At 47.7% G+C, this 25,277-nt stretch overlaps 10 protein-coding genes across 10 annotated transcripts; 8 read left to right on the top strand and 2 right to left on the bottom strand.

The window, feature by feature from the left end:
• Positions 1-1,518: 1,518 nt before the first annotated feature.
• Positions 1,519-4,108, bottom strand: K441DRAFT_664421 (uncharacterized protein). Its single transcript, XM_067649347.1, has 2 exons — positions 3,913-4,108; positions 1,519-3,847 (listed from the first exon to the last, which is right to left on the bottom strand). Exon 2 carries the CDS (start codon positions 3,653-3,655, stop codon positions 1,814-1,816), a length of 1,842 nt encoding a protein of 613 aa, XP_067501304.1. The 5' UTR covers positions 3,656-3,847; positions 3,913-4,108; the 3' UTR covers positions 1,519-1,813.
• A 2,667-nt stretch (positions 4,109-6,775) lies between these two features.
• On the top strand, positions 6,776-7,117 carry K441DRAFT_505747 (uncharacterized protein; the record flags this gene model as incomplete). Its single annotated transcript, XM_067642048.1, has 1 exon — positions 6,776-7,117. A coding segment is annotated over one exon (342 nt), but the record flags the coding sequence as incomplete, so codon positions are not given.
• K441DRAFT_641206 (TPR-like protein) lies at positions 7,009-8,577 on the top strand. The gene is made up of 2 exons (XM_067646643.1): positions 7,009-7,565; positions 8,019-8,577. Exons 1-2 carry the CDS (start codon positions 7,115-7,117, stop codon positions 8,462-8,464), a joined length of 897 nt encoding a protein of 298 aa, XP_067501306.1. The 5' UTR covers positions 7,009-7,114; the 3' UTR covers positions 8,465-8,577.
• Positions 8,578-13,998: 5,421 nt separating this feature from the next.
• K441DRAFT_641216 (uncharacterized protein) lies at positions 13,999-15,810 on the top strand. Its single transcript, XM_067646644.1, has 3 exons — positions 13,999-14,576; positions 14,633-15,360; positions 15,422-15,810. Exons 1-3 carry the CDS (start codon positions 14,460-14,462, stop codon positions 15,660-15,662), a joined length of 1,086 nt encoding a protein of 361 aa, XP_067501307.1. The 5' UTR covers positions 13,999-14,459; the 3' UTR covers positions 15,663-15,810.
• Positions 15,811-15,954: 144 nt separating this feature from the next.
• On the top strand, positions 15,955-18,028 carry K441DRAFT_664425 (aspartate aminotransferase). Its single transcript, XM_067649348.1, has 3 exons — positions 15,955-16,522; positions 16,608-16,739; positions 16,799-18,028. Exons 1-3 carry the CDS (start codon positions 16,343-16,345, stop codon positions 17,738-17,740), a joined length of 1,254 nt encoding a protein of 417 aa, XP_067501308.1. The 5' UTR covers positions 15,955-16,342; the 3' UTR covers positions 17,741-18,028.
• A 281-nt stretch (positions 18,029-18,309) lies between these two features.
• Positions 18,310-18,957, top strand: K441DRAFT_679496 (uncharacterized protein; the record flags this gene model as incomplete). The annotated part of the gene is made up of 2 exons (XM_067651266.1): positions 18,310-18,394; positions 18,455-18,957. 2 exons carry the CDS (start codon positions 18,310-18,312, stop codon positions 18,955-18,957), a joined length of 588 nt encoding a protein of 195 aa, XP_067501309.1.
• A 95-nt stretch (positions 18,958-19,052) lies between these two features.
• K441DRAFT_202303 (uncharacterized protein) lies at positions 19,053-19,918 on the top strand. The gene is made up of 2 exons (XM_067640490.1): positions 19,053-19,739; positions 19,791-19,918. The coding sequence occupies exon 1, from the start codon at positions 19,148-19,150 to the stop codon at positions 19,727-19,729; it is 582 nt and encodes a 193-aa protein (XP_067501310.1). The 5' UTR covers positions 19,053-19,147; the 3' UTR covers positions 19,730-19,739; positions 19,791-19,918.
• A 265-nt stretch (positions 19,919-20,183) lies between these two features.
• K441DRAFT_202365 (uncharacterized protein) lies at positions 20,184-21,156 on the top strand. The gene is made up of 2 exons (XM_067640491.1): positions 20,184-20,584; positions 20,682-21,156. The coding sequence occupies exons 1-2, from the start codon at positions 20,517-20,519 to the stop codon at positions 21,097-21,099; spliced, it is 486 nt and encodes a 161-aa protein (XP_067501311.1). The 5' UTR covers positions 20,184-20,516; the 3' UTR covers positions 21,100-21,156.
• Positions 21,157-21,552: 396 nt separating this feature from the next.
• On the bottom strand, positions 21,553-22,266 carry K441DRAFT_508779 (uncharacterized protein; the record flags this gene model as incomplete). The annotated part of the gene is made up of 1 exon (XM_067642075.1): positions 21,553-22,266. A coding segment is annotated over one exon (714 nt), but the record flags the coding sequence as incomplete, so codon positions are not given.
• An 815-nt stretch (positions 22,267-23,081) lies between these two features.
• Positions 23,082-23,464, top strand: K441DRAFT_664426 (uncharacterized protein). Its single transcript, XM_067649349.1, has one exon. The coding sequence runs from the start codon at positions 23,091-23,093 to the stop codon at positions 23,373-23,375; it is 285 nt and encodes a 94-aa protein (XP_067501313.1). The 5' UTR covers positions 23,082-23,090; the 3' UTR covers positions 23,376-23,464.
• Positions 23,465-25,277: the final 1,813 nt, after the last annotated feature.

Consider the following 25,277-nt stretch of genomic DNA (forward strand, 5'->3'; position numbering starts at 1 on the left):
AGAAATCTTTACCTAAGGTCTTAGTATACTTCTTTATATAAAGATTAATTGCTAACTTATACTCTAAGGCAACCTAAAGTATCTAATACTAGCTATTCTATCTCATAGAATTATCTAATAGAATTCTTCTTTAAGTAAGAGTAAGGAAGTCTTTTATACGGCTAGGTAAGCTTTAAGTATATATAATAATGTTATAGAGTTTACCTAGTGCACTAAGAGCTTAAAATTAGCTACTCCTAAAGTTTAGGTTAACTTAAAGTCCTCTTTTATCCTTAACGTTGTATAATATAAGCTTATCTTCTTAAATTAAGTCTTAAAAGAGGAAGGCCTCAACAGCAAGGTAGATAATATGGCTATTATACCAGATTTGTTAGTATATAGATTTCTACTCTATATTATATTCTTCTTAAAGATACTTCTAGATCGTATAATATAGGACGTTATTTATAGATGCATTATTAGCAATAATAGTACTAAGTCTTTATACAATACTATAGTCTTAAAGTATTAGAAGCAGCGTTTAAAACTAATCCTTTTCGCTATATAATGGAGTCGTATAAAGCGTAAGAAGGCCTCTTTTTAATTTTTTTTTAATCTATAAAGTATATATAAACCCTAAGTAAAAGATACCAATTTAGAGACGTTTAGATATCCAGTAAGAGATAAACCTTAGATATTACTAATTAAAGCTTCTTTTATATAATATCCTTCTGTGCTATAAATATATTCTAGACTATATTATTGACTATAAAGTAGGCCGTTATAATATAACCCTTAACCTTTAGATTAAGGACCTTACAAAATACGTAAAATTTTAGCTATTTAACTATTCTAAATAGGAGTCTTTATACAGTTATTAAGGAAATAAGCACTATAGTAATAGCTTCCTAATTTAGGGTATTTTAAAGGGTAAGCGTATTAATATTGTTTAACTACTTTATGTCGCGGAGTTGTATATAGAGATATTAAAGTTAATCGCAGGTTTTTATATAAATAGGGCCCTCTTGTTTTTCTAAGTAGATATTATACTTAGTTCTTAGGTAATTTCGGAAGTTTATAGTAGATTTTAAGCAATGTACTGTTATTATACAATATTTGCAATACATAAGCCTTATTTTCTTATAGTGTGTATCCTCATCTTTGTCTAGAGCCCAAGTATATATCCATAGATCGGAAGTCTTCTTTTGCCGGCGGTTTAATAACTCCGTATTAAGGGAGTCTAATATAGGTATAATAAGTGATGAGTCTGCTTCAGAAGCCATGATATTTAATAATCTATCTGTACGATATTGGGGTTAGAAATTTTTTAAGGGGCGCCAAGAGGATCTGCAAATATTTATAAATATGGCCAATACTCGCCAATACTCGCCAATATTGATTAGTGTCAATATTGATCAATCTGATTGGCCAATATTGAAAATAAAAACCACGCTGAGTCTGCTAGCATGATGTAGAGAACCACGAAGGTGTCGATCGGTAGTCCGTGCACCGATTATAAGAAAAGAATAATAACTCTGTCTATTAAATGTGGCTCTAATAGTCTCTATATATATATAGGAAAGGTGTAGGAAATGAGAATGAGAAGGGGGTAGGGAGGTGGCAATGGAAACAAGGAGTCTGTGACCGAGTCAATGACCGAGTCAATGACCGAGCCAATGACTGAGTCAATGGGAGGTAGTTGAGTCGGTGATAAGATAACCTGATTCAGGTCGACAGAAGGTAAACTACGGAAAAGGTTTCAATTTTCAAGCAGACCACTCTCTTGTTTAGAATAGCTCCGTATACTACTTCAATTCGGATCGTAAAATTGCAGTCACTCGCCCCTCTTGCCTTCGAACTCGGTCAAATAACTCGTAGGTGTTCTAATAAACCCAATCATCAACTCTTTAAGTTCCTTCGCTGAGGATTTAGACGAACTAATATAAACCTGGTATCTGCCCAGAGTTTTGCTGACGACGGATTCCCCAAGTTCCTGCCACGGGTAGGCTTCAACTACTTCTGGAGAAACGACAACTAAGCCTTCGTTATAGGTGAAATTGTGCAAGTCGTCTGTGATTACCGCCATTAAACGAGTTGGCGAAAGTTTCAAGACCACTCCGAATGCATCTCCCGTCTGCCCATTGCGAAACGTAACAGCGCCAAATGGCTTTCCCCTAGTTATGAGGTATTTCCCGTCCCTATTGTCGCTGTAGCGCCAAAGCCAAGAACTTTTCATTTCGAAGCCGGCTTGGGTGAGTTGGGTATCATTGAGCATGAGCCAACGAGGTATTACTGACTCTTTGGTTGGTTGCTGCGACTGCGAGATGAGAGGATGGGGAGATATGTACACATCAGCCAACCCCCACTCTAGTTTTTCGAAATGAGACACTTCTAGTTCTTCGGTTTTCCGTGGCAGACGGAGGTACTCCCCGGATGTCGTGGACAGCACACGGATAACGATCAGTTTTTTACTGTTCCGGAACCTACACGCTAAGCAGGCCCTAAATACAGAATCTGCCTTGTTGAAAGAGTCACGGTGAAGTAAGATCTGAACGCGCATACGGTGGCTACTTGAGGAATATATAGCGTCTGGTCGAGAGTAAGTAGCAACTTTTCGTCGCAGGCCAAGTGAGTCGTAAGGCACGGAGATAATAGCCCCCGCACCGTCGAAATCGAAGGCATCCGGTGATTGTGCGAATAATTCTAGTCCAGCCTCAGCCGAATCGGTAGAAGGTTTCCAGGCAAATATGCTGTGATCAGAGGTTTTCTGAAAGATCTCACTTTGAAGCCTGAAAAATGCAGCCTCTTGTCCCTCGCCATAGATGGTAGGTATATTTACTCCGAACAATCCCATGAGAGAGTAAGCACGATCTTCTCGCCTAGTGGTAATTCGTCCAGCAGCCCAAGATAACCTTGCTGCAACACTGAACTTATTTAAGTTCTCCATAGTCGGTTCGCAGAGAATGATCTTGTCGATTTTGGTTATTGCGGAAATCCGATCAGCCAACTCTGACCTAACGCCATATAAACTCCAATCTTTCTTGAAGAACCAAATCTCCTTTGGCGCGATCAACTCTTGTAGTGTCCACCCCCTACGAAACCATGATGAGTTGTCGAAAACTCCCTCATAGTGATTGTAGTCCCAAGAGTCGCCTTTGATTATCACATCGTATAAGTAAGCAATGCAAACTTTTGCATTCTGATACCAAAAAAACATGGAGTTTATTGATTCCGAGAGTTCGGAGCTGCTGCTCTGATCGATACAAAAGGTGTCAACCCATGCGTAAGAGAGTCCGAGTCTTTTGGCTACTCGACAGAAGCCTTCAACTTTCTGCCAACCCTTCTTTACCAAAGCGTGGCGAAGATGCGGATGAGTCAATGCCAAGGCACTTCCAAGATGCTTGTCTTTCTGTGATTCGTTCCGTGATGGTGTATTGAGTGGCCGTTGAGTTGTGGATTTCTGCTCTAGCTGACGTTGGAGAGCATTGAATCGCTCTTCTAGTTGCTGAAAGCGCTGCTTTAGTTCCTCAAGATCTTGATTGTGAGGTTCCTCTACAACATCTCGAAACAAAACTTCCTCTTCCTCCCACCTATGAGAAAGAATTGCGTACGGGGGAGCAGCATCCACATTTTGGAAATATTCGAGCTTCAGGGTTTTAATGTTAAACAAACGCATTTTCGGCACGAAGGACTCCTATAATCTGCAAGAAAGGGATATTCAAGACTGCGTGGGTTTTGATGCATCCACGGAGGGGCTCTTGCTAGATTGGAAGTGTGTGTTGTCAGGCCTTGCCACATGACATACGTCTAGGCGATTGGTAAATCCTGCTGCTGGGCTAATATCGAACCTGTGGTCACTTCTTTTGATCTAAAAGGATAAGCCCCCTTCAAAAGAAGGATATTCAGCTAATGGCGCTAAAAATAGTTGCTTACCTGCAAAATACTCTACATACTTTCTTTTTCCTCACCTCTCACGTACAGTGCCAAGACATTAGTCTCCCGACAGGAACACAAAATCGCGAAAAGTCGACTGCGTTGATCTAATTGGCTGATTCTTATCGATAACGCGTGGACGAACTTCAGCGGGTTAAGGGATAACCTCAAATCCTCTCGCCTTCGGGTAACGTAGGTGATGGGGTTATGAAGGTGACCCTGGTTATGAAGTGTTGGAGCACAGACGAAGCAAAGCGCATAGACGAAATTTGTTTGCAAAACCTGCAAACCTTCATAACTAGTTAGGGTCACCTTCATAACCGCATCACCTACGTTAAACATGCATCTGTAACATTCAGCAAAACATTAGAATATAGAAAGCTCCCAGTTAAATACATCAACGCTATCACACCCTCCCTCCCCAGTACTTTTTTCGCTCTCTCAAAAGCGCCATCACCAAGCGGTCCTCTCATGCGGACCAACTCTCCCGCAAACACATACGCTACCTCTTCGCGCTCGCTCAGAACCTGTGGTAGCTTGCCCTCGCGCGCATCTGCTACCTGGCCTGGAGAGAAGCTGGCAGTCTTAGCAAGCCGAGTGTGCATAGAGTGCGTAGGCAGCACGCGAATGTGAGAACACAGCGAAGACGGCAAGCTCCTTTTCCCGCACCGAGAGCGCAGGCAACGTGGGAACGCGGTGCACAAGGTTCAACCAAGTGCTGGCAAGAGTTGGGGTATAACTGAATTGATGATAAAAGTATGTTCTGGAGGTAAAGCGCGAATATCTTGATTGGTAGAAAGGAGGGGGCCAATGTTCCCCTCCAAACGTCAAGTCTCCCGCTTTATCAAGATTCGTTCAACTTTATAAGTATTGATGCTCCTTTTTATTAAGTGATTGGATATATATATATTAGCTCTACTTTATAAAGTGAGAGGCCTACTTAATAGAATTAAAGATTACAATAGATATCGGCCCCCGAACGTTACACCATCGCGTGGACACGTCGTACATTATTATATTACGCACACCTAGTTACTTAAGCTAGAGATTAGCGTAGGTATAGAAGCGCACTAAAATATCCTTACTCAACAATCGTATCTGAAGGATTGGCTACAATTTTCATCCCAAAATAGGCCCTTTAGTAAAATACCTTTACTATCATTAGCATGCCACAGAGACAATAAGGACCTGGGGCGTGCAATAGTTCATCCTCAGGGCCAGAACTATCAAATCCAGGTCTAAGTTTGGTTTCGGAAGTCGTGCGGTGCACTAGATTCCTGAATACCGACATCGCAGGCGTGTTCGGGTTAGCGAAGTGGTGATGTGAGGCTACGCACCTAACAGTCAATGTTTAGCTCTATTGTAGCTGTTGGCATGCCCGCGCGCTGAGGCTGGCGTGAAATGCGAGGCGCAGTCGCGGCTTTCATCTGAGCTGCGCAGCCAACACCGCGACGATTCATTTTGTCTCCTCTCCGCCTTGCAAAACACTGGAGAACCGTCCGTCAGCCGACACCCAGAACCAAGCATGACCAGTCCGACACATCGAACCAGCGAGTTCCACGGACCCATCGACGGCCGTGCCGTCATTGCTGCCCCGCATTGTGGGCCTGGGGGGACGATGCACTTTAACTCCGGAGAATATAACGCAGCGAACGGTACTCTAGAAGGCTATTCTTAATATTGAGCCCTTGAAGCTAACACTACTCCACTGCACAGAACGAACTAAGCGAAAGCGCGAACCCTTCTCGACCGTGCCATTCAGCCGGGATCCTGACTTCGTGGATCGCCCCAACATCTCAGCCTGGATCTACGAGAAGTGCGCGGGACCAGCTACTCGGCGGTGTAGGGTACGTCAATAATCGCGTGGCTGCTGTGTTTCGGTTCTAACAATGCAAGAGGAAGTCGCAGCTCGCTATTCAATACTGCCACGATGTCAGAGAGGCGTCGCCACAGACCTGGGTGTTCTGGGTGCACGCAAGCACCAAGGCACGGTTCGAAGAAGGATACAGAGGCATTGCGGACAGGCTCGAGCTTCCCGCCGAAACGATCCTGCAATCAACGTTCTCCAGCTAGTCAGGGGCTGGCTACGCGACGAGGCCAACGACAAGTGGACCATGGTCCTAGATAATGTCGACGACATCGAGGTGTTCTATCCAAAACGAAAACTCGTACGAGGCGACTCCCAGGACATGCCCGCGCCGCTGGCGGCGTTCCTGCCTCAGAGCCACAACGGATCGATCCTAATCACGTCACGAAGCAAGGATGCGGCAGTCAGGCTAGCGGGAAGCTACAAGAATATTAAGGAAGTCCACGCCGTGGATAGAGGACAAGCTCTCCAGCTTTTCCGGAATAAGCTTGAAGACGCCTCCGATGAAGGCGGCGCGGCAGACCTACTTAATAATCTTGATTATATACCTTTAGCAATCACTTAAGCAGCTGCCTTCATCAACCGGCGCGCGCCCCGAATGACGATATCCAACTATATAAAAGACTTCCGAAAGAGCGACAAGAAGAAAGCAAAACTCCTTAACTGGGACGCCGGTGATCCCCGCCGGGACGAAAGCGCATCGAATTCGGTTGTGACCACGTGGCAGATGTCATTTGAGCACATCCGCAAGGAGAGGCGTTCAGCTGCCGACCTACTATCACTAATGAGTTTCTTCAACCCGCAAGGGATTCCCGAGTCGGTGCTCCGTAGGCATTCAGTGAATGCGACAGCTGACGCCGATGATGATGGCGAGTTCAACGACGACCTAGACACGTTGCGTGCCTACTCGCTGGTGACAGCGACTGCGGACAGCGATATTTGTGAGATGCACTAGCTAGTGCAGTTCTGCACGAAGGTCTAGCTGTAGTCATTTGACGGTGGAGACGAAAATTTTATACACTAATGGCAAGGGAATTCCCTGATGGAAGATTTAAGAACTGGATAAAATGCCAAGTGCTGCTTCCACACGTCGAGTCTATATTGGAGCGCGAACCGGCTAACGAAGGATTGCTGGGAGACTGCGCCCAGGTACTAAGCAACACTGCATGGTACATATGGATAAAAGGAAGCTACAAAACCGCTGAGAGTATGGCGGTAAAAGCAGTAACAACTAGGGAAAGGATAGAAGGGCGCGACGATCTTCGTACGCTGACGAGCATTAGTATCTTGGCGGTGGCGCTGCAGTATCAGGGGAAGTACAAAGCGGCAGAGGAGATGCACCGGCGAGCGCTAGAAGGTAGAGAGAAGGTGCTGGGAAAAGAGCACCCTGACACGCTGACTAGCGTGGGGAACCTGGAGTTGGTGCTGCGGTATCAGGGGAGGTACGAAGCGGCAGAGGAGATGAACCGGCGGGCGCTAGAGGGGCATGAGAAAATGCTAGGGAAAGAGCACCCCTCCACGCTGACTAGCGTGAGCAACCCGGCATTGGTGCTAAAGTATCAGGGGAAGTACGAAGCGGCAGAGGAGATGAACCGGCGAGCGCTAGAAGGGGGAGAGAAAGTGCTGGGAAAAGAGCACCCCTCCACGCTGACTAGCGTGGGCAACCTGGCGTTGGTGCTGCAGTATCAGGGGAGGTACGAAGCGGCAGAGGAGATGAACCGGCGGGCGCTGGAGGGGCGTGAGAGAGTGCTAGGGAAAGAGCACCCTAACACGCTGACTAGCGTGGGTGTAAGCTTTGCAGTGTGGGTATTGAACGAGCGACTTTATTGTAAATGTAGGTCTAGAGCCTCTCTATATACACGAGGAAGGTACAGGTGATAGGATGAAAGGGGACACTAATACGTAACTAAAACAGCGTGATACGTAAGTGATACGCAGTCGATACGCAGGTGATACGCAGGTGTTTTGGTATGGTACCGGTAGTCGGTTACAGTGGGTTACCTGGCACTGGCACTAATCAGCCAGGGGAAGTACGCGGAGGCGGAGAAGATGTATCGAGAGACGCTGGCACTAAGGGAGAAGGTATTGGGAAAGGAGCACCCATCAACACTAGCGAGTATGAACAAGGTGGGAGTGGCACTGAGCTGCCAGGGGAAGTACGCGGAGGCGGAGAATATGCATCAGGAAACGCTGGCGCTAAGGGAGAAGGTGTTGGGAAAGGAGCACCCATCAACACTAGCGAGTATGAACAAGGTGGGAGTGGCACTGAGCTGCCAGGGGAAGTACGCGGAGGCGGAGAATATGCATCAGGAAACGCTGGCGCTAAGGGAGAAGGTGTTGGGAAAGGAGCACCCATTAACGCTGGCGAGTATGAACGGGGTAGGAGTGGCACTGAGCCGCCAGGGGAAGTACGCGGAGGCGGAGAATGTGCATCAGGAGACGCTGGCACTAAGGGAGAAGGTGTTGGGAAAGGGGCACCCATTGACGCTGGTGAGCATGAACAACCTAGCAGGGGTACTAAGCAGCCAGGGGAAGTACGCGGAGACGGAGAAGATGCATCGAGAGACGCTGGCACTGAACGAGAAGGTGTTGGGAAAGGAGCACCCATCGACGCTGGCGAACATGAGCAATCTGGCACTTACGTTAAAGCCCAAAGCCGCAACCAAGAGGCCATCTCACTATTAACAACATCCCTTCAGCTAGGAGAGAAAATATTTGGTCCCAAGCATCCTAATATACAGTTATCGCTTAAAGTCCTTAAGGAGTGGTAGATTAGAGACAGAAGATAGTAATAGGACTTTGAAATTATCTTATATTGTGGGTTATATACTGTAACCGACTACCAGTACCATGTCAAAACGTCATTTATCTCACTAGCGTACCACCTTGTTTCAGTTGCCTAGCCCTTGACTCGCTCACCGACTCGGTCTACTTTCATGTATTTATACCACTTGATTTCCATAGATTTACAATTAAGTCGCTCGTTCAATTCCCACACTGCAAAGCTTACATATACTTATAATTCTCTTAGGTATAGTTGGGAAGAGATTATATAGTGAATAGGGGTAGCGAAGACCTTAGATACTGTGTTCTTTATATAAGCAACGAGTTCAACTTGTGAAACTGGTGCAAATACGGATTAGTCGAGCTGCGTAGGCATGCTTGCGAGCAATATCTAACGGGAATTAAAGTGATGTAGTACTAGATGTCGCCACCACAAGCAAGGAGGGCGGCCGACCCGCACCTGCCATACTCTTGTAAGAGAAAATGGTTGGCAGAAAGACTGAGCCACATGTGGCGGAGCCCAGGCTCCGAAGAACGCTACTTGATTATGTTGTAAATTGACCATATTTTAAGACGGCAGTCTCTTAGCCTATTTTGTGCAAAATATGCCTATGGCAGTGTTCAAAATCTTCGCTGCGCGGTTGGAGGGGAAGCCGGTTTTACAACTGTATTTTAGGAGGTGGGCCTGCCTACTCGACTGGAGGAGAAGAATCTTGAGCAAGGCTGGGAGGGGAAGCTAGTTTTACAGTAACCGCGCCAAATAACCCCCCCCCCCTCGATAGGTGATAGGTATATTAAGGTTAACTTTTAATCAGGCAATATTAATATTGTATATATAGGGGTGCTGCTAAAAATCCGTAATAAAATACCGTAAATTTTATACAAATTGCCTAATTCGGATAGCGAGCCAACAGCGTAACAGTCAGCGTACCTGATTTTGACGCAGCGGACAGCGAGCGATCCACTTGGTTGCAGTTAGTTAGCTATAAGGCCTTAAAGCTCGCTGTCCGCCGACTATTGGACACACTGGTAAATTTAAGGAACGGGAGTGACTTTTGAGACTGCATTTAATCACGCCGCCTTCTGAATCTTCGCAGCGCGTCTGGAGAGGCTAGGTCGATCTTCTGTTAACTAGCCTTCCTCTGCCTCGATGAGTTCTCCTGTCTCATCCGATTCCTTTTCCCTTCGTGTAAGACGCCGTAATTCCCTGCGAAGATCTGGTTGTGGTTAGTTATCTCAGCGAGAATTTTGGGGAATCGTTCGCGCCGAACCAGCACCAGCACTTACCCTCAAGCTTGACACGCTTTGCCGAGTAGAAAATCCACTTGCCAACGCCCCAAAGAACCTGTGTTTATAGGAACAGTGAAATTATTTGTTCGAAACCCTATTGGCTATCGACGTAATCCTGTCCTAGGACAGCTTTCATAGAGTTGCGGTCAAGTTGCATCTGTGCAAGGCAATAAAGCATCCCGATCGAGAAGCCCAAGGATAGAACCCCGAACGCTATTGGATGAATCTGTGTATATCGCTTGACCACGCTTCTCTTGGTTTCCCACGTCAAAAACCACTGTTGGTACCCCTTCATAAAACAGCCACTACTATACCTCCTACTCTAGGCACCTGTGTAATCCTCATGGATACGAGACGGATTTAACGCGTCCCTAAACCCCAAACCGAAGATCAACAATACCTCACGATCGACGAGCGAGCGACAAACGAACAAATACACTCCTTCCTAGCCCCCAGGGCGATCGCCCGCGAAGCATACGGTCACTCGCCGTCTGCACCGTATTCTGCCTGGTAGCCTGGATAACAACAACCCCACGGTTTACCTTGTCTCCTCCCTACGACTGGTCACCCTGGGGAGGGCCTAGTGACTGGGGCCTAGGCACAAAAGATACCCAGAGCACATATACATCCCGCTCGCCTTTTGGTGTTACGGAGCCAGTTACGGATGAATAACCCTACGCCTTCGATAGGCCTTTTAGGGGGGGGGGGAAGGAGTATACGGCAATCTACAAGAGGTAGTACAAGGGGACGGTCAAGATACAGGAAACTACAGTATACGGCAATCAATCAATAAGCAGCGAGGCCTAGCTAAGCTAGGACGTAGTGAACCCTATTTTAAGCTATAAGCTGTAAGGATGCAGTGGTTACCAAGGAGATCCAACATCCAACGGAGGTCAAGGACGTAGCTCGAGCATCCGCATGGGGCCGCAGCTACGTACGGAGATGGTCAACGGGTTTTTATCCTACTGAGGTGGCTCATAGGGCTTTTCTCCCCCCAATATACTAGGGGTTTTTTCCTGTCAATATTACTTTTCCCCTGTGTACGGAGTAGTCTGCGTGGGCCGAGCTAGGATCCGAAGCAGACGTTAAGCAATGAATATCTTTTATTCACGTTAATGTTGCTAAGCGTCGCAAGCTTTGAGAGCCTGTGCCATACGCGTCTGCCACTGCCTTAAATTTAGAATTCTGGCATTCTTTTCCCTGCACACGGTTCTGTATCAGCCCTAGAGCCGATCTCAATTTATCCTCATCTGTAACCTAAGTTAGGCGCTTCATGGTGATCTACACGTTGTATATAGTGTCCTTACTTCATCTAAAACGGCGTGTCTATTTCCACTTCGAAAGTGTTCGCAAGACGAGATTGGAAAGCGGGAAAGGGGGAACGACGATCGCAATTGACGTTGGCCGCTCGAGGATTCTGCAAGCGAAAGAACATTTAGGAACCGGGACATACGTGATTAGATGGCCAGTCAGATGCTAGAGGGACGAGCGGTTCTAGATTGAGATAGATTTACAGGAAGTTGTGTGTTCCGTTAAGGGCTTAACCGGAGCGACCAAGACCAAGGGATCTAATAGCGGATGAACAAAATCAGATAGCCGATATGGTGCGTGTCTGCTGTACCCAGCTTGGTAGAGGGTAGAGAAAATCTTGTCGATTTCTACGTGCCTCGGTCAAATTTCGGGATAAAAGTTTTAGTTTTAAGGCTGCCAGGTTTGCCGGCTCTTACCCTCTTATTGATAAATATATAATGAAACTAAATTTTCCTCCCAATAATCATCGGATATGGTGTACCGTAAGTGCACTGGTCGTTCCAACCTTGGTTATTCTAACAACTTCCAGGGCTAGCATCGTAAGTTCAATCCTGTGTGGAATAAACCATACCTAACGAATTTCTCAGACCCGCTTTCAATATATAGACATATATACGCCCCGGGTAGAACCGGGTTCGACTCCCGGTATCCGAATATTTTTTTAATTTACTATTTTATTACGGAGACAGACTTAAAAAAACCGACCTCGTAACATTTCCATGCCAACACCTTCTCCTATTTCTGGCAACGACTGTTCTGACGACTCAAGAGCTGCAGGGGTGTGAGACGGGTTGTCTCAGTTGCCTGCTACCTGTTCTAGTTGCCTACCTACACCATGTATATATAGTCTCTCTTATTTCATAGATTAATTAAACACACGAGTCCGTTCGACAAATATTAAGCAGAAAATGTGTTTTCTTGACCCTTCCTTATCTGGAAAGACCTCAAATAGGTGACATCCATTGTAGTACCGGTAACATTATCCATATCGTCTTGATGCATATACATGGCAACCTAGGGCATGAGCAAGATATTCACGGAAATTGGCGAAGTAGATAACCCTTGGCAGACTAGACATCTTGAGATCATTTGGGATCGAAAAGTGTCAGACGATCGTGACTACCCATCAGCTTCGCTTTCCTATATTGGGTATAGATCAGGGGTGTCTTGGTAGCTGATATTGACTGTATATATAGAGTCAAGAGCCGCTCTCGACGGGACGGAGTTCTCATTCTTGATCTTGATTTTTGACGAAAGGGTAGTGCGAGCAATTTTAATAGCCTTGTCTCCCCCCCCTCCCGTTTGTCTTTGTTCTTGAACCAGTTCTCATCACGAATCGCGAGCGCATGAGTGATATAATCAGGCGCGAGCTCGAAATTGCGGCTTGTGGAATTCATGATATCGTCATCCGCGTCATGGCTAGGATGTTCTTGATGAGTAGGAAACTTCCGTAGCCACGGCCAGTAAGACCTGGACTTGGCGAAGACATGCTAGCTAGCCAAGGGAACGGCGAACCAAATCGAGGATCATTATGAACTACTATGAGAATATCCTTGCCGCTAGTGCATGCTCGATCTAGTATCGTTCTGAACTGGCTGACAGTAGCAGCAACTGAAGAAGGTAGGTGGGAGGTGGGCCGACATGTGGCGATGCGGACACAGTGCTTCGTTTTCCACGATAAGCACATCTGACGTGATTCCTCAATGCCGGGGAAAGCCATGGTTACTCCGTACAAGGGCCCGGTTGGGTACGGTGAATAGCGGATAGCATACAATCGTCGCGAGAAATCTAAAGGTCCTGCTGGCATCATGTTAAGTTTGCCATGACCATTGAAAGCATCCGCAGCATGAGTATATGCATCCTGGTCGCGATCGTCATATGTTGAGAAAGCTGCCCACATCTTCTCCTCTGCATATCGCTCTTTGTATGTTGGATTGTCGGTCGCAGTCTTTGCATTCACGTTCTTTAGGACTGACTGAGGCAAAAGCCGAAGCTCCAAGACGAAACGAGATTGAATGGGAGATGGTTCTAGTCCGAAGAATAAAGTTACTCTACCGGATAGTTGGAGTTCATTGCTCTCGAAAACGAGCTTATGCTGGGACTCCGGGACAACGCTTTAAAGCTTTAGCAGGGTGTTTGCAGAAGCGGTGCCCCCAGTCGGGATTTGTAAGCGTTACTCGAAGCACTAGTCATCAGGAGGCATTTCGGGAGATGCCATTGCTGGGGTTACAGGGCTTGGTGAAGTATATGAAGTCCGTTGGTTTCGTAGGGCTCCTGGAGCCTGTGAAGGCGCGGAATGAGGGAACCATTACCAAAACGAATGCTCAAGCAAGATGCAGCCTGAGATGGTAAAGTGAGGATTGATCTAGTAGGAAATGAGAAAGAACAGAGAAGTTCAAGGGCGAAACCGATGTTAAGTGATCACGCCAAGATCCGGTATCCTGGCAACCAAGGGCAAATGGTGAATCATAAGGTCTTCCGCACGCAACTGACGATTCACTAATTCGCCAATGCTTGTACTATCTTTAAAAAGTACAAAAGGTATTTACTTCGATCAGAATGTTACTTGACACTTACTAAAAAAAATCCTTAATAACAGGGTAGTAGGATGATGTCCTCAGGGGGTTAGAAACTCCGCGACTAGGTGCAGTTCCTAGTATTTTAAGCTATTGGTGAGTGATTGAAAGAAGGCAATGCGTACGTGGGTGCTTTGTGAGCAATGAGGTGTTCCCAAGCAACGGAAGCGCGTATAAAGCTAACTTCAACCTCAGTTCATCTTCGTTACTTTCCATCCGCACGTCTTTCCTCTGCTCTCGTTCCGTTAGTGCCCTGCCCTTGCTTGTCGTGACTTCTCTCACGCTCATTACAGGCTGGGTATTCCTTCGGGTTGCCCATAGTCTTTTTTTCTGCCAATCCTGCATCGTTCACTTCTCTTCCCACACTCTCCCCTACTGGGTATTCCTTTGGGTTGCCCATAAGATATATTTTGAAGCTCTGGAATCAATTGTGTGACTTTCGCATAGTATTTTGGCAGGGGGTGTCATTTTTGGTGTAGCCTCGGCACGGACACTTTTGACGAGGTACTGTAAGCTATAATGTAAATTTAGAGCACTACGTTCAACATCGTTTTTGGCGGGAAAACGGGAACTTTTTGTGCCAAGCATTGAAAGGATTAACGCACAACTACGCCAAATGCTTTCCTATCAAGAACCATTAGCCGAGCCTGTGAAACCCTAGTTATTTCCGTGCTGCGGGTTGTCCTCCGTGCCAGCATAATATTAATCCCACTTGCACTATGGACCTTATTCCCGTCTTCAACGAAGCCTTGCGAAGTCATAATGCTGACCCAGTCGAGCCATACATATTCCGACTTCAGGACTTAGAAGAATTCTTGAAGGAGGCATACCGAATTGTAGGACACGTTGCGTATTCCACTACGTCAACACTCTAAGCTAACCAAGCAGCTAGTGTGCGCATGTTACAGAGCTCAATACCTATCTCCGTTCAATACGACAGTCTTACCTTTCAGTTGCCCATCCACCGCGGCGGAAACAGTTTGCGCGAACCGGCTCTTCCAGCTCACTGCTGGCCCCAGACAAAGACAAGAAGTACTTGACGGATGCCCAGCGGACGGAGATTGATGCGCAGACAAAGCAGCTGATACGAGAGCTCAATTTTGCTATTCGGAATCTAGCGCAAGCGGAACAGGTACGGCAGGATGCGCAGTCGACTATTGCGCTGAAGAAACGGGCAAACCGGGGATTTGGGCTTCTGACACGATGGGCAGAGGGTGGAGCGATTACAGCCAAAAGTCCGGAAGAGGAACTCGAAGAGGCTAGAGCAAAGACTATTAACGTGCACCGGGAGAGCATAATATGGTATCTGCAACAGAAGTTAGAAGAATGTGGCAGGTTCCAAAGCTCCATGATGGAGATCCGTTTAACGCGGGAGGTGGAGAAGAGCAAGAGCATGCTTTACAAGGCCCGAGGGTCTATGGTACTGCCTGATAGCTCTACTGGAATGAATGGAGGTTATACGGGAGGTTCAGCTACTGTATATAGAGGGCAATCATCTCACGCGGAGGAAATGGACAGGAAGGAGGCCGAGCAACAGCTGAGTCCCGAACAGCTGCAGCTTTTTGCGCAGGAGAATCAGGATATGTTAAAGCACTACGAGGATTCGTTGGATCAAGTCAGGTACGGCCGTTTTACGATTCAACTTTGGTTAGAGTGTGCAAGACTAATCCCGAAGATATAGAACTGCTGAGCGGTCACTCCTTGAAATTTCAGAGCTGCAGACGGCCCTGGCAAATAACCTCACAGTCCAAGCGGCTCATATTGACCAACTTGTGGAGGATTCATACCTTACAGCAGAGAACGTGGGTGGTGGAAACAAAGAACTTAAACGGGCATCAGAGAGGAAAAGCACAGCTCGAATGTTATTCTATGGGACGAGCATATTTTGTTTTACTTTGGTAGTGTGGGATTTGTTAATATGAGGGTTTGGTAAGGAGTTGGTGGCTGCAGCCATGTGAAAATGCATCATGCCTCTAGTATAATCACGTGTATAACCGGTGGAATAAAGCTCCACAAGCGGACGGCGTTAACTATTACCCACTCAAATGGAATGGAGATGTATGTGGCTCGAAGTTATTACGAAACGTTGGCAGCAAAGCTATTACCCATAACCTCCGCACCCCACCCCGGACCCATCCAACGAAGTCTCCTTTTCGGCAATTTAACATCTCGACTTCAAACATAGTGCCTAGGAACGGAGTATCTAGGCAGGGAGATTACAGCCGCTCTTGACATCATACAAGAAGCGATGCCTCGGTCTCAGTGTACAAAGAGGTGCACGCGACCCCCGACGACAGCAACGGAAGCCAACTCTCTGCTAACCGCGATTATTCCTGAGCATCACCAGACCCCCATACTTTCTTCTCCGCTCCCTAACGTGCTCCATGCCATTCCGCCGACACGAACTTGACCTTAACTGCTCAGTTGCATGCTTAGAAGCGGCCTATCGGAAGCTCGGTATAGTGTCAACGCGGAACACCTTGTCAGACCACAGGGAAGAAAGGACTTGGCGTTCACGGCGGTGAAAAAGAGTTTATAGATCATGCCAGTCTCATCTTTCTCAACATCTCCTCAAAGTCGCCCTTCACAGATTTCTGCACACATGACTTCCACGGTACCTACTGCGTTCCATGCGGATGCTGTCCCGCAAGCTCCAGAAGACCCTCTGTTTGGGTTAATGGCAGCTTTCCGCAAGGATACTTTCGAGAACAAGGTGGATTTGGGTATCGGGGCTTACAGAGATAACAATGCGAAGCCGTGGGTCTTGCCAGTGGTCAAGAAGGTATGCCCGACCGTTTATGAGCTTGCAGAAGCCTAATTCAAGCAATGATCTCCATTGCCAATGCTGACGGAGATTTTTGACACAGGCGGACGAGATCCTCCGAAACGATCCAAACCTTAACCACGAATATCTCCCAATTGCCGGTCTCCCGGACTTCACAAGCGCATCTCAAAAGTTGATACTTGGCGCAGACAGCCCGGCGATCAAGGAAAAGCGGGTATGTACATTCCGAGGGCCTTGAAAAAGAAAGAATACTTATATCCGATTTCCGACTAGGTTACAAGCTTGCAAACAATTTCAGGAACTGGTGCTGTCCACCTGGGCGCATTGTTCCTATCCAAGTTTTACCATCCCAACACCAAACGCGCCGTATACTTTTCGAATCCAACATGGGTCAACCACCACCAGATCTTTTCAAATGTGCACCTACCCCACCACACATACCCATACTTCTCAACGAAGACGAAGGGCCTCGACTTCGAGGGAATGATAGGGGCAATAGAGAAGGCACCAGAAGGCAATATCATCCTGCTCCACGCATGCGCACACAACCCAACAGGTGTTGACCCAACACAGGAGCAGTGGAAGGAGATTTGCAAGGTAATGCAGGCCAAGAAACAGTTCCCGTTTTTCGACTGCGCCTACCAAGGATTTGCCTCAGGCGATCTGAACAAGGATGCATGGGCGGTGCGACACTTCGTTGACCAAGGCTTCGAACTTTGCATTGCTCAGAGTTATGCGAAGAACTTCGGTCTTTACGGCGAGCGTGCTGGCTGCTTCCACTTTGTTACAGGTCCATCTCCTGATGCTGAAAACACTATCCCCAGAATTGCGTCTCAACTAGCTATTCTCCAGCGTTCCGAAATCAGCAACCCGCCTGCATACGGTGCCCGCATTGCCTCGCTAGTGCTCAACGATGCAGAGCTATTCGCGGAGTGGGAGGATAACCTCCGTACCATGTCCGGTCGCATCATCGACATGCGGAACACGCTACGGAGTAAGCTCGAGGAATTGGGCACGCCGGGAACCTGGAATCACATCACAGATCAAATCGGCATGTTCAGTTTCACTGGCTTAACGGAGAAGCAGGTGCTGAAGATCCGAGAGGACGCCCACGTCTACATGACGAAGAACGGGCGTATCTCGATGGCTGGTCTGAACACGCACAACATTGAATACTTTGCTAAGGCTGTAGACAAGGCTGTTCGCGAGACGTAGTAGGGTTGGAATAGTAATGGATGGTATGGGATGGAATGTGAGGCTCGGCGTCGGATGGTTCAAGGACAGGATTGACTTTAGGCTGTTTCCGAGGGCACCGGTCTAGCGTTGCTGATATGTGATGAAAGTTAGATCTTTTCCATATACGTGAGTCCCGGACTGTGGCGATGCACGCTAGGATATGCGTGTAGAACATACCTACGGTTTTTGCGCTGCTCCTCTCCTCTCATCTTTTCGGTCTCATTCTAATAATGTCATTCGCCGGATAGACGATATACTGGGTTTATCTTTCCTCAATTTCAAAAGGATTTTCAACTTGCTCTACTACCTTTAAATGGTTTCCGATGCTCTGAATCCTCTGGAATTGACCTAGTGATTTTAGGACGCCATAGCATCCTAGTCACCTAGCTCCGAAGTGCAAAATGGACAGTCAGACGAGACTTTGCCAGAAGCTGTTCACTTATGCAATCTTATTTAATTCTTCTGTTTCTTCTGCAGCCTTCCAGTCCTATTCTTAGCAGCCGAACGATCAGGCCATGCCATGAAAAAGGCCAGTGCCTCCTTTGACAATGGCCGGGGCCTTCCAACATCCATCAGAATCGATGGGTGCCGTTATCGGTGACACATCTAGAAGGAAGAGTGATGAAGATATATGTAAGCCATGGTTCAATTCAAACCAGGCTCGCTAAAGACTATTGCGTGATTAGGAAGTAGGTAGATACATGAGGAAACCTCCACGGCTCTTCTCCACATTAAAGACAGCTCTACAGCTAAGGCAGCAAGTTTCTCAAAAGCTTTGTCCACACGCCAACAACATGGGTTCTATCAACATTGGTGACGGGCTAGGAATTTGCAATGACTGCTATCAACCGTGGCAAGTCTTAGGACAAGGTCTCGGATTCGCAAACCCAAACCAAAAGCTCCTCTGGAATACTGACACTGCCGCGCTCGGAAAGTCCATGATCAAAGCACAGTATCCAGTCCATTTGCAATGTCTTTACCTCTCCTTCCGCAAGTTTATCCTCCCTTCACTCGATGGCAACTCCGATGGTCTAGCCTCATGGATGACTCTCCTTACACATGATGGTTTCTCCATAGAACCAAGCTTGAACTTTACCCAGTCGGGTCTTACCATTCGGTTCACTGTTGTCCCCGAGACTCATTTGCTGGATTATCTTGGGGTCGATTCTATCAGCTTGCCAGCAAGAAGCTCGTAAACGAACTGCAGGTGGCACCCATTATGGCTGGCTTAAATACCGAACTATTCAACCTCTTTGAGAATGAGTTTTTATACCGGGCCTCGAGGCCGCAGAAATTGACCTGAAAGAGTTACATCTGCCTCCCGGCAAAAGTATTCCACAGTGCATACTCGCCTTTGACCTCAGCTACACCACGGAAGCGGTAACAATGAAAGCATACTTCTTTCCCATACTGAGGGCTATTCACTTGGGCCTTGACTCGCATAGAGTTCTCTTCGATGCTATCTTAAGAGCAGACCGCAAGTCACAGGTTGCGAAGCCGTTGAATGTTCTGGATAAGTTCGTTTGTGAACTGCCTAAAGAGCGCAAATGCGCGGCCCATATGATCGCTTTCGACTGCATTGATCCACGTTCGGCACGTATCAAAGCCTATACTCGAAGCTACCAGGTTAGCATAAACAATATCTGCGGCATGTTCACGCTCGGCGGACAACTTACCGATCCAGCGACGCTGAAGAGTCTTGAAATCCTGAAAGATATCCTGCCCCACTTGCTTGTGTTGGAAGAGCATCATACAAAGTACGGCATCCAACACCTCCAAATCTTCTCCATCCCCATGGCGGTTTCGTGGTCGCGTACGAGCTCACACCTGATCATCCAGCTCCAGGTGAAAGTGTACATCCCGGTGTGGTGCTATACAGCGACGGACAAGGCTGTTGGAGAAGGCATGGCTGCCCCCTGTAGCGTATTTAGTGGGATAGAGAGGCGATATCCTCCTCACCGGATCTAAAGATGATATTGTGAGTTACATCCATTTACTCTGCAGAGGACGAGTACTGACAGGTTACTAGTCCGAAACATGATGTAGAGCAGAGGCTAGCACACGCACCTATGTCTCGTTCACCTACTTGGAGAAGAAAGGCGTCTACTTGACGGTTTGTTGCCCTCCAGCAGCTAGTGCTCGTGCTTGAACCGGTATTCTTCGGAATGGTTTACTTGTAGTGAAGTATTCGGCGACCCTTGCGAGGGATGCACTTCTTATTTTCTTCATAAAGTGCTCCACCATACATAATATAGGCATTTGTAGCAATCAGGTAGGCTTGTTTTAGACTATGCCTAGATATCGAAGCAGGCTGGAACTCTAAACATACTAGTTATTGCGATACCTAAATAGAGACAGTGAAGATACCTGACTATCACTTCAGAGTCAGGAAGTCTAAAAACCGTGTTCAAACGGCAGTTAACGCTCGTTAATCCTCTCTAACAAATTTCGTCTTCACATAAGCAACTGCCGGACAAAAAATATTCACTCTGCGAAGTGGAAAAGTTAAATTCATAAGGTATCTTCTTCCCACTGTACACTCACCAAAATCTTACACCAGTACTGGACACACTCCAAAGTACCCTCAAAAGCACCCAAACATCTTGGCCAACCTTTCACCCCCAGTCACTCCAGCCACGCACCTCATCATTACCCTTACCCTTGCTAGCCCTCCTTAGCCCCCCTCGCGCTCTCTACATCTGCCCTCCCAGCGCCTTAGAAGACAATACACAGCTACCACAAACGCCTCTATCTGATGGACAGCGCGCAGGAGATGCTGCTACAGCCGGTACGGGCTACGCGGCCAACAGCCACTGCGTCCCAGTGAGTAGAATCCCCACCCCACCCCATCTCATCCCATCCCATCCACTATTCCTCACAGCCCTTCTTTGAGCACAAGCTAAGACAGATGGGCAAGCAGCAGCAGCAGCAGCAGGAGCACAAGAAACGGCCCAGGCGCTAATGGTATCGCTTATGGTTCACAGCGCCAACAGTCCGCGACACGACCGGCGAGAAGGCGATCCACCCGTTCTGCTGCAAGCCGCCACGGGACAAGCACGGCGACTTCGAGCTACCAGTGGGCGCGCCCGCAGGACCACCTGAGGCTGGAGTCACTCGGCCGCTTCGGCCGCTCCGAGGGCTGGCCCATGGAGCCTGCGCTGCGCGGCGGCGTGATGCAGAAGCCGGTGGTGATGGTGTGGTGGCGCATGGGCTGGGCGCCCACGCGGTGCTGGAGCATACGCCGATGGGGGAGGGAGGTTGAGGTATGGGGTGTTTGGGGACGTGGGAGCGGGGGAGGAACAGGAGGAGGAGGAGGAGGAGGAGGAGGAATATTATGAAATTAAGCTAGGCCGTGCGAGAGCGGTCATGTGGGTGTATGTATATATCTACAGTTTGAAGTGAAATGGAATCGTGCTACTGCTGCTGCTCCTGCTACCTCCGCTGCCTGCTTGCTACCGCGCTCTGCTCCGCTTCCGCTCCCCGCCCACTTTCAGCGCCACCGGCAGCTCCTCCACGCCCTGCAAGGGCAGGTCCCACGAACCGGGGAGCTTGGCGCCGACGGGCGGCGGGCGGCGGGAGGGCGACTGGGGCGGTGTTGGCGGCAGCGGCTCGTCGGGCGGCAGCGGGGGCAGCGGGCGGTTCTGCTGCATCATGCTGCTCCGGCTGCCCCTGCTGGCGCGCGACGGGTTCTTGGGTGGTGGCGGCCGCGACTCGACGAGGGCCTCGGCGCTCGCGTGGACGATGATTTCCTCTTCGATGGGGCCGGTGTTGCCGTTGTTATCGTCGTCGCGTAGGTTCGCGCGGCTGGGGCGGATGACCAGCGGGCGCACGATGAGCCAGGCGGGGGCTTCCTTCATCAGGTCGTCCAGCTTCGGCGGCGTTTTGGCGGCATGCCATTCGCGGATGTGGTTGGCGACCCACGGGTTCTGGCAGCAGCGCAGCTTGGAGAAGTAGGTGCTGCAGGCCTGGATGTTGTTCAGGGGGTGGCCGAAGTCTTCAATCTCCTGCAGCAGCGTGCGGAACTCGTCGTTGAACTCGTCGAGCGTCACGAAGTCGTCCAGGTGCAGGTTGAGGAAGCGGCACAACGTGTGGTGGTAGTCCTCGAAGTTGAAGGGGATGCGGCTGAATTGCTGGTCAAGCGCTTCCATCATCTCCTTGGCGGTCAGCGCGGATGGCGGCAGCGGTGGTCCAACGCCGAATACGTCCATCTTGATGTCGTCGTGGATTGAGAGGAATAGATCTAGTTTGACGGCTCTGTCCTTTTTCACCCATACCCGCCGTTCTTCTAGTAGTGATGGTTGAGGTTCATGCTTCAATGCGCACCGCTCCGATGGCATCGGCATAGGGCAGACGGACGTGCCATCACAATGCGGCCATGATTCGTCGGAAGTCATAGCTGTCCTGACTAATTGGCGCCATTTTTTGTACTCTGATGGGGTGCAAGACGGATCCAGGATGTGGACGCCTTGAAGGCGAGGTGACATCAACTTGAACTTAGGGGCCATGATAGGCAGAATGCAAAAAAAACAACAGTAAAGAAAAGAGAAAAGAGGCAGGAGAGCAGGAAAAGTCCGGAGGTATATATCCCTCCATGGGACCTAGTTATCGGTATACCAGGGCGCCGTCTAGAGTAAGACGTCTAAATATGCGGGTTGGAGCATCGGGAAGGTATTCACGTCAATCGCCGACGATAGATGAAAGTGAGTGGTCGTACGGGGACTTAGAGTGGCTCTTGCATATAGCACTTACTCCGGGCTTTGATGGGCATGGGGAATGGACCATGTAGGCATGGTGGCATAGGTGGCATGCTGCTTCGAAGTCCGAAGCTTCACTGACCCCGGTCCGCGATCACGACGGAGGGGCGTTTGGGTGTTCGCTCAGCATTTATTCGTCAAAGCTCGCATTGGCATTGGGTGGCTAACTCCACACAAATCACGAGAAAAGTAAAAAGTCGCTCAACTCTACGGATTTATTAGGCCGCAATAACGTGGGTTTTTAAATTCTAAATAGATGAAAGTATTAAGGTACCTTAAATATTATATCTATATTTTTTATCTTTTATAGTTGTTATATTATTAAGCTATAAGTTAGGGTAGTTATTTTCTCCATAGCTTAATAATATAACTATAAAAAATAAAAAATATAGATATAATATTTTAAGGTACCTTAATACCTTTGTCTATTTAGAATTTAAAAACCCACGTTATTGCGGCTTAATAAATCCGTAGAGTTGAGCGACTTTTGATGTTCCCTGTGCTTTGAGTGGTTTGCAGGGTCACTTTTTCTGTCCCCCGCGTCCCTTGCAGCGGCAGAAAAACCACAGCCTGCCATGCCCATCCGTCCATTCCCATACCCTTTCCGCATAGGGGCGGATATCTGCCATGTTCCGCGCCTCGTCGACCTAATCACCCAGGGATCACGGCACAGTCTTCACCCTAGAGTAGTACTCAATCAATTCTTGAGAAGAATTTTAACCGCAGAGGAGAGAATGATATACCACGCGAGATGGCCTGCCAAAGAGGACAACATCTCTAACTCCATGACGATACGAATCGCTCAACATCTCGCTGGGAGGTTCGTCAATCGATGCTGGTTGAGGTATAAAGAGCTATGAAAAAGTGTAATAACCACTGACATTTTAAGCGGAGCATAGATGGGCTGCGAAAGAGGCGGTGATCAAGGCCGTCAAGCCGAGAAAGCTTACTCTACACCAGATAATTGTTTTCTCGGGAAGCAGAAAGGTCATAGATAACGACAACGAAACATACGCCGTTATCCTTGATCGACCCCCCCCCCCAGAGCCGTCTCAGGAAACAAATGAGCAGGAATTGGAGGGCGGATACTCACCTATGAAGGACTTCGACGAGCTGGACGGTCAGATAGTGAGACTCAGTATCAGTCATGATGGCGACTACGCTTATGCTGTTTGTATGGCTCCCACTATGCCTGAACCGGGTGACGTGGGGGGAGAAGCCGCTGCCAGAAAAGATGAAAAATTATAAGAGGCAGCAAGGCCACGGTCATGCACCGGAATTGTAAATATGTCATGCGCGCGAATCCGACTCGATTTTTCTCCGGTTTATCTAAGCTTTGGCCAGGGTGCCATACGGACCTGTATCTCGTATACTGATGGATGCTCATGGCTAATCGCTTGTATTCTTGGAGCTCTACGAGCGCAGTAAATGGCATACTGTATCCTAGCCACGGAAAGAGGGAGAGTGGAAACCCACGTTTTCTCTCGACAGACTTTTTGAATATCACATAAGAAAACATTGTGATAATTTCAGTCCGAACCAAGTCGCGAGAAGACGTGGCATATTCTTGACATTTTGCCAGACGTTCAGCATTTTCATCCCAACTCTAAGCCTTTCGTCTAAGCAGGACAATTCAAAGCACGAGACTATCCGCAGAAACTATTTAGAAGGTAGTGGTTCGCCAAAATCGGTGCAACAAGACTTGGCATCTTTCAGGTAAGGCTTCTATACGAAGCGTTTCCCATGGCAATCGACTCTTGAGGATGCAATCGTGCCACAGTACAGTGAGCTCTCATGGCGCCCGGAGGGCCGAACCGACTCGATTTAATAGTCTGAATCACCACTAGCAATCTCTTAGTCGTCCGAACTTAATTGGTCTCAAATACCATTGGCCGGTCTCTACCTTGCACCACGACGCGCAGCCGTCCCGATGCCTGCCAAGTAGGACTGAGCCACGATAGAACTCATACTTAGTATATATACTCTCTCTCTTTCTAGCGGTGGGTTCAATCGTCACTTTGGCCCTTGTCATGGCGTTATTATTTTTCATATCTCTTCTAACACTGCTTCCGGCGCCACCCGAGCCCATTATGACTCCAGCTCCTGAGTTATTTCGAAAGCAGAACGATAATTGTTGGAAACACAGGGTGACTCACCAATAATGACTACTCGAGTAGGGTTACAGTGATGTTGGTTAATTCTTATTGATAGGAATGAGGAAAGGGGTAAGGAACTTAAGGTTCCTTATTACGCTAGGGCTATATCAACACGTGACGGCAATATGCTTTATATGACGGCAACTTGCCTTATTCCCAACACTGGTAATTCTTCTTTTTGTGGTTGCTATATATATATATACAAACAGATAGTATATAATAATACTAGATAATATATAACAAAACCAGATAATATGCAATAAAACCAGACGATATACAATAATGCGGCAGTTAGTAGAATTTGGTAAATAACGCAAAGACGGGTGGGCTATTAAGACGCTAGTAGTAAGCGAGCTAATGGCGATTTTCTATACCGGGTATAGAAAATCCTAATTAGTTGGCAGAAGTTTATACCGCCACCTAAATTAATTAGGCGCGGCGCTCTTAGCAAGGATCTAACTAATTAGACAACTTTAACCGGCGGTTAAAGTTCTATAAGATCTTAACTTCTCTAAATTTCCCTCTTAACCTAACCTTTAACTTATATATATAGAGTATTTATATTAATAAACGTCTCTAGTGCCTTATTTAGGTTTACCTTTATTA

The sequence above is a fragment of the Cenococcum geophilum genome (assembly GCF_001692895.1).
Source record: "Cenococcum geophilum 1.58 unplaced genomic scaffold K441scaffold_37, whole genome shotgun sequence".
Classification (NCBI taxonomy): Eukaryota; Fungi; Ascomycota; class Dothideomycetes; order Gloniales; family Gloniaceae; genus Cenococcum; species Cenococcum geophilum.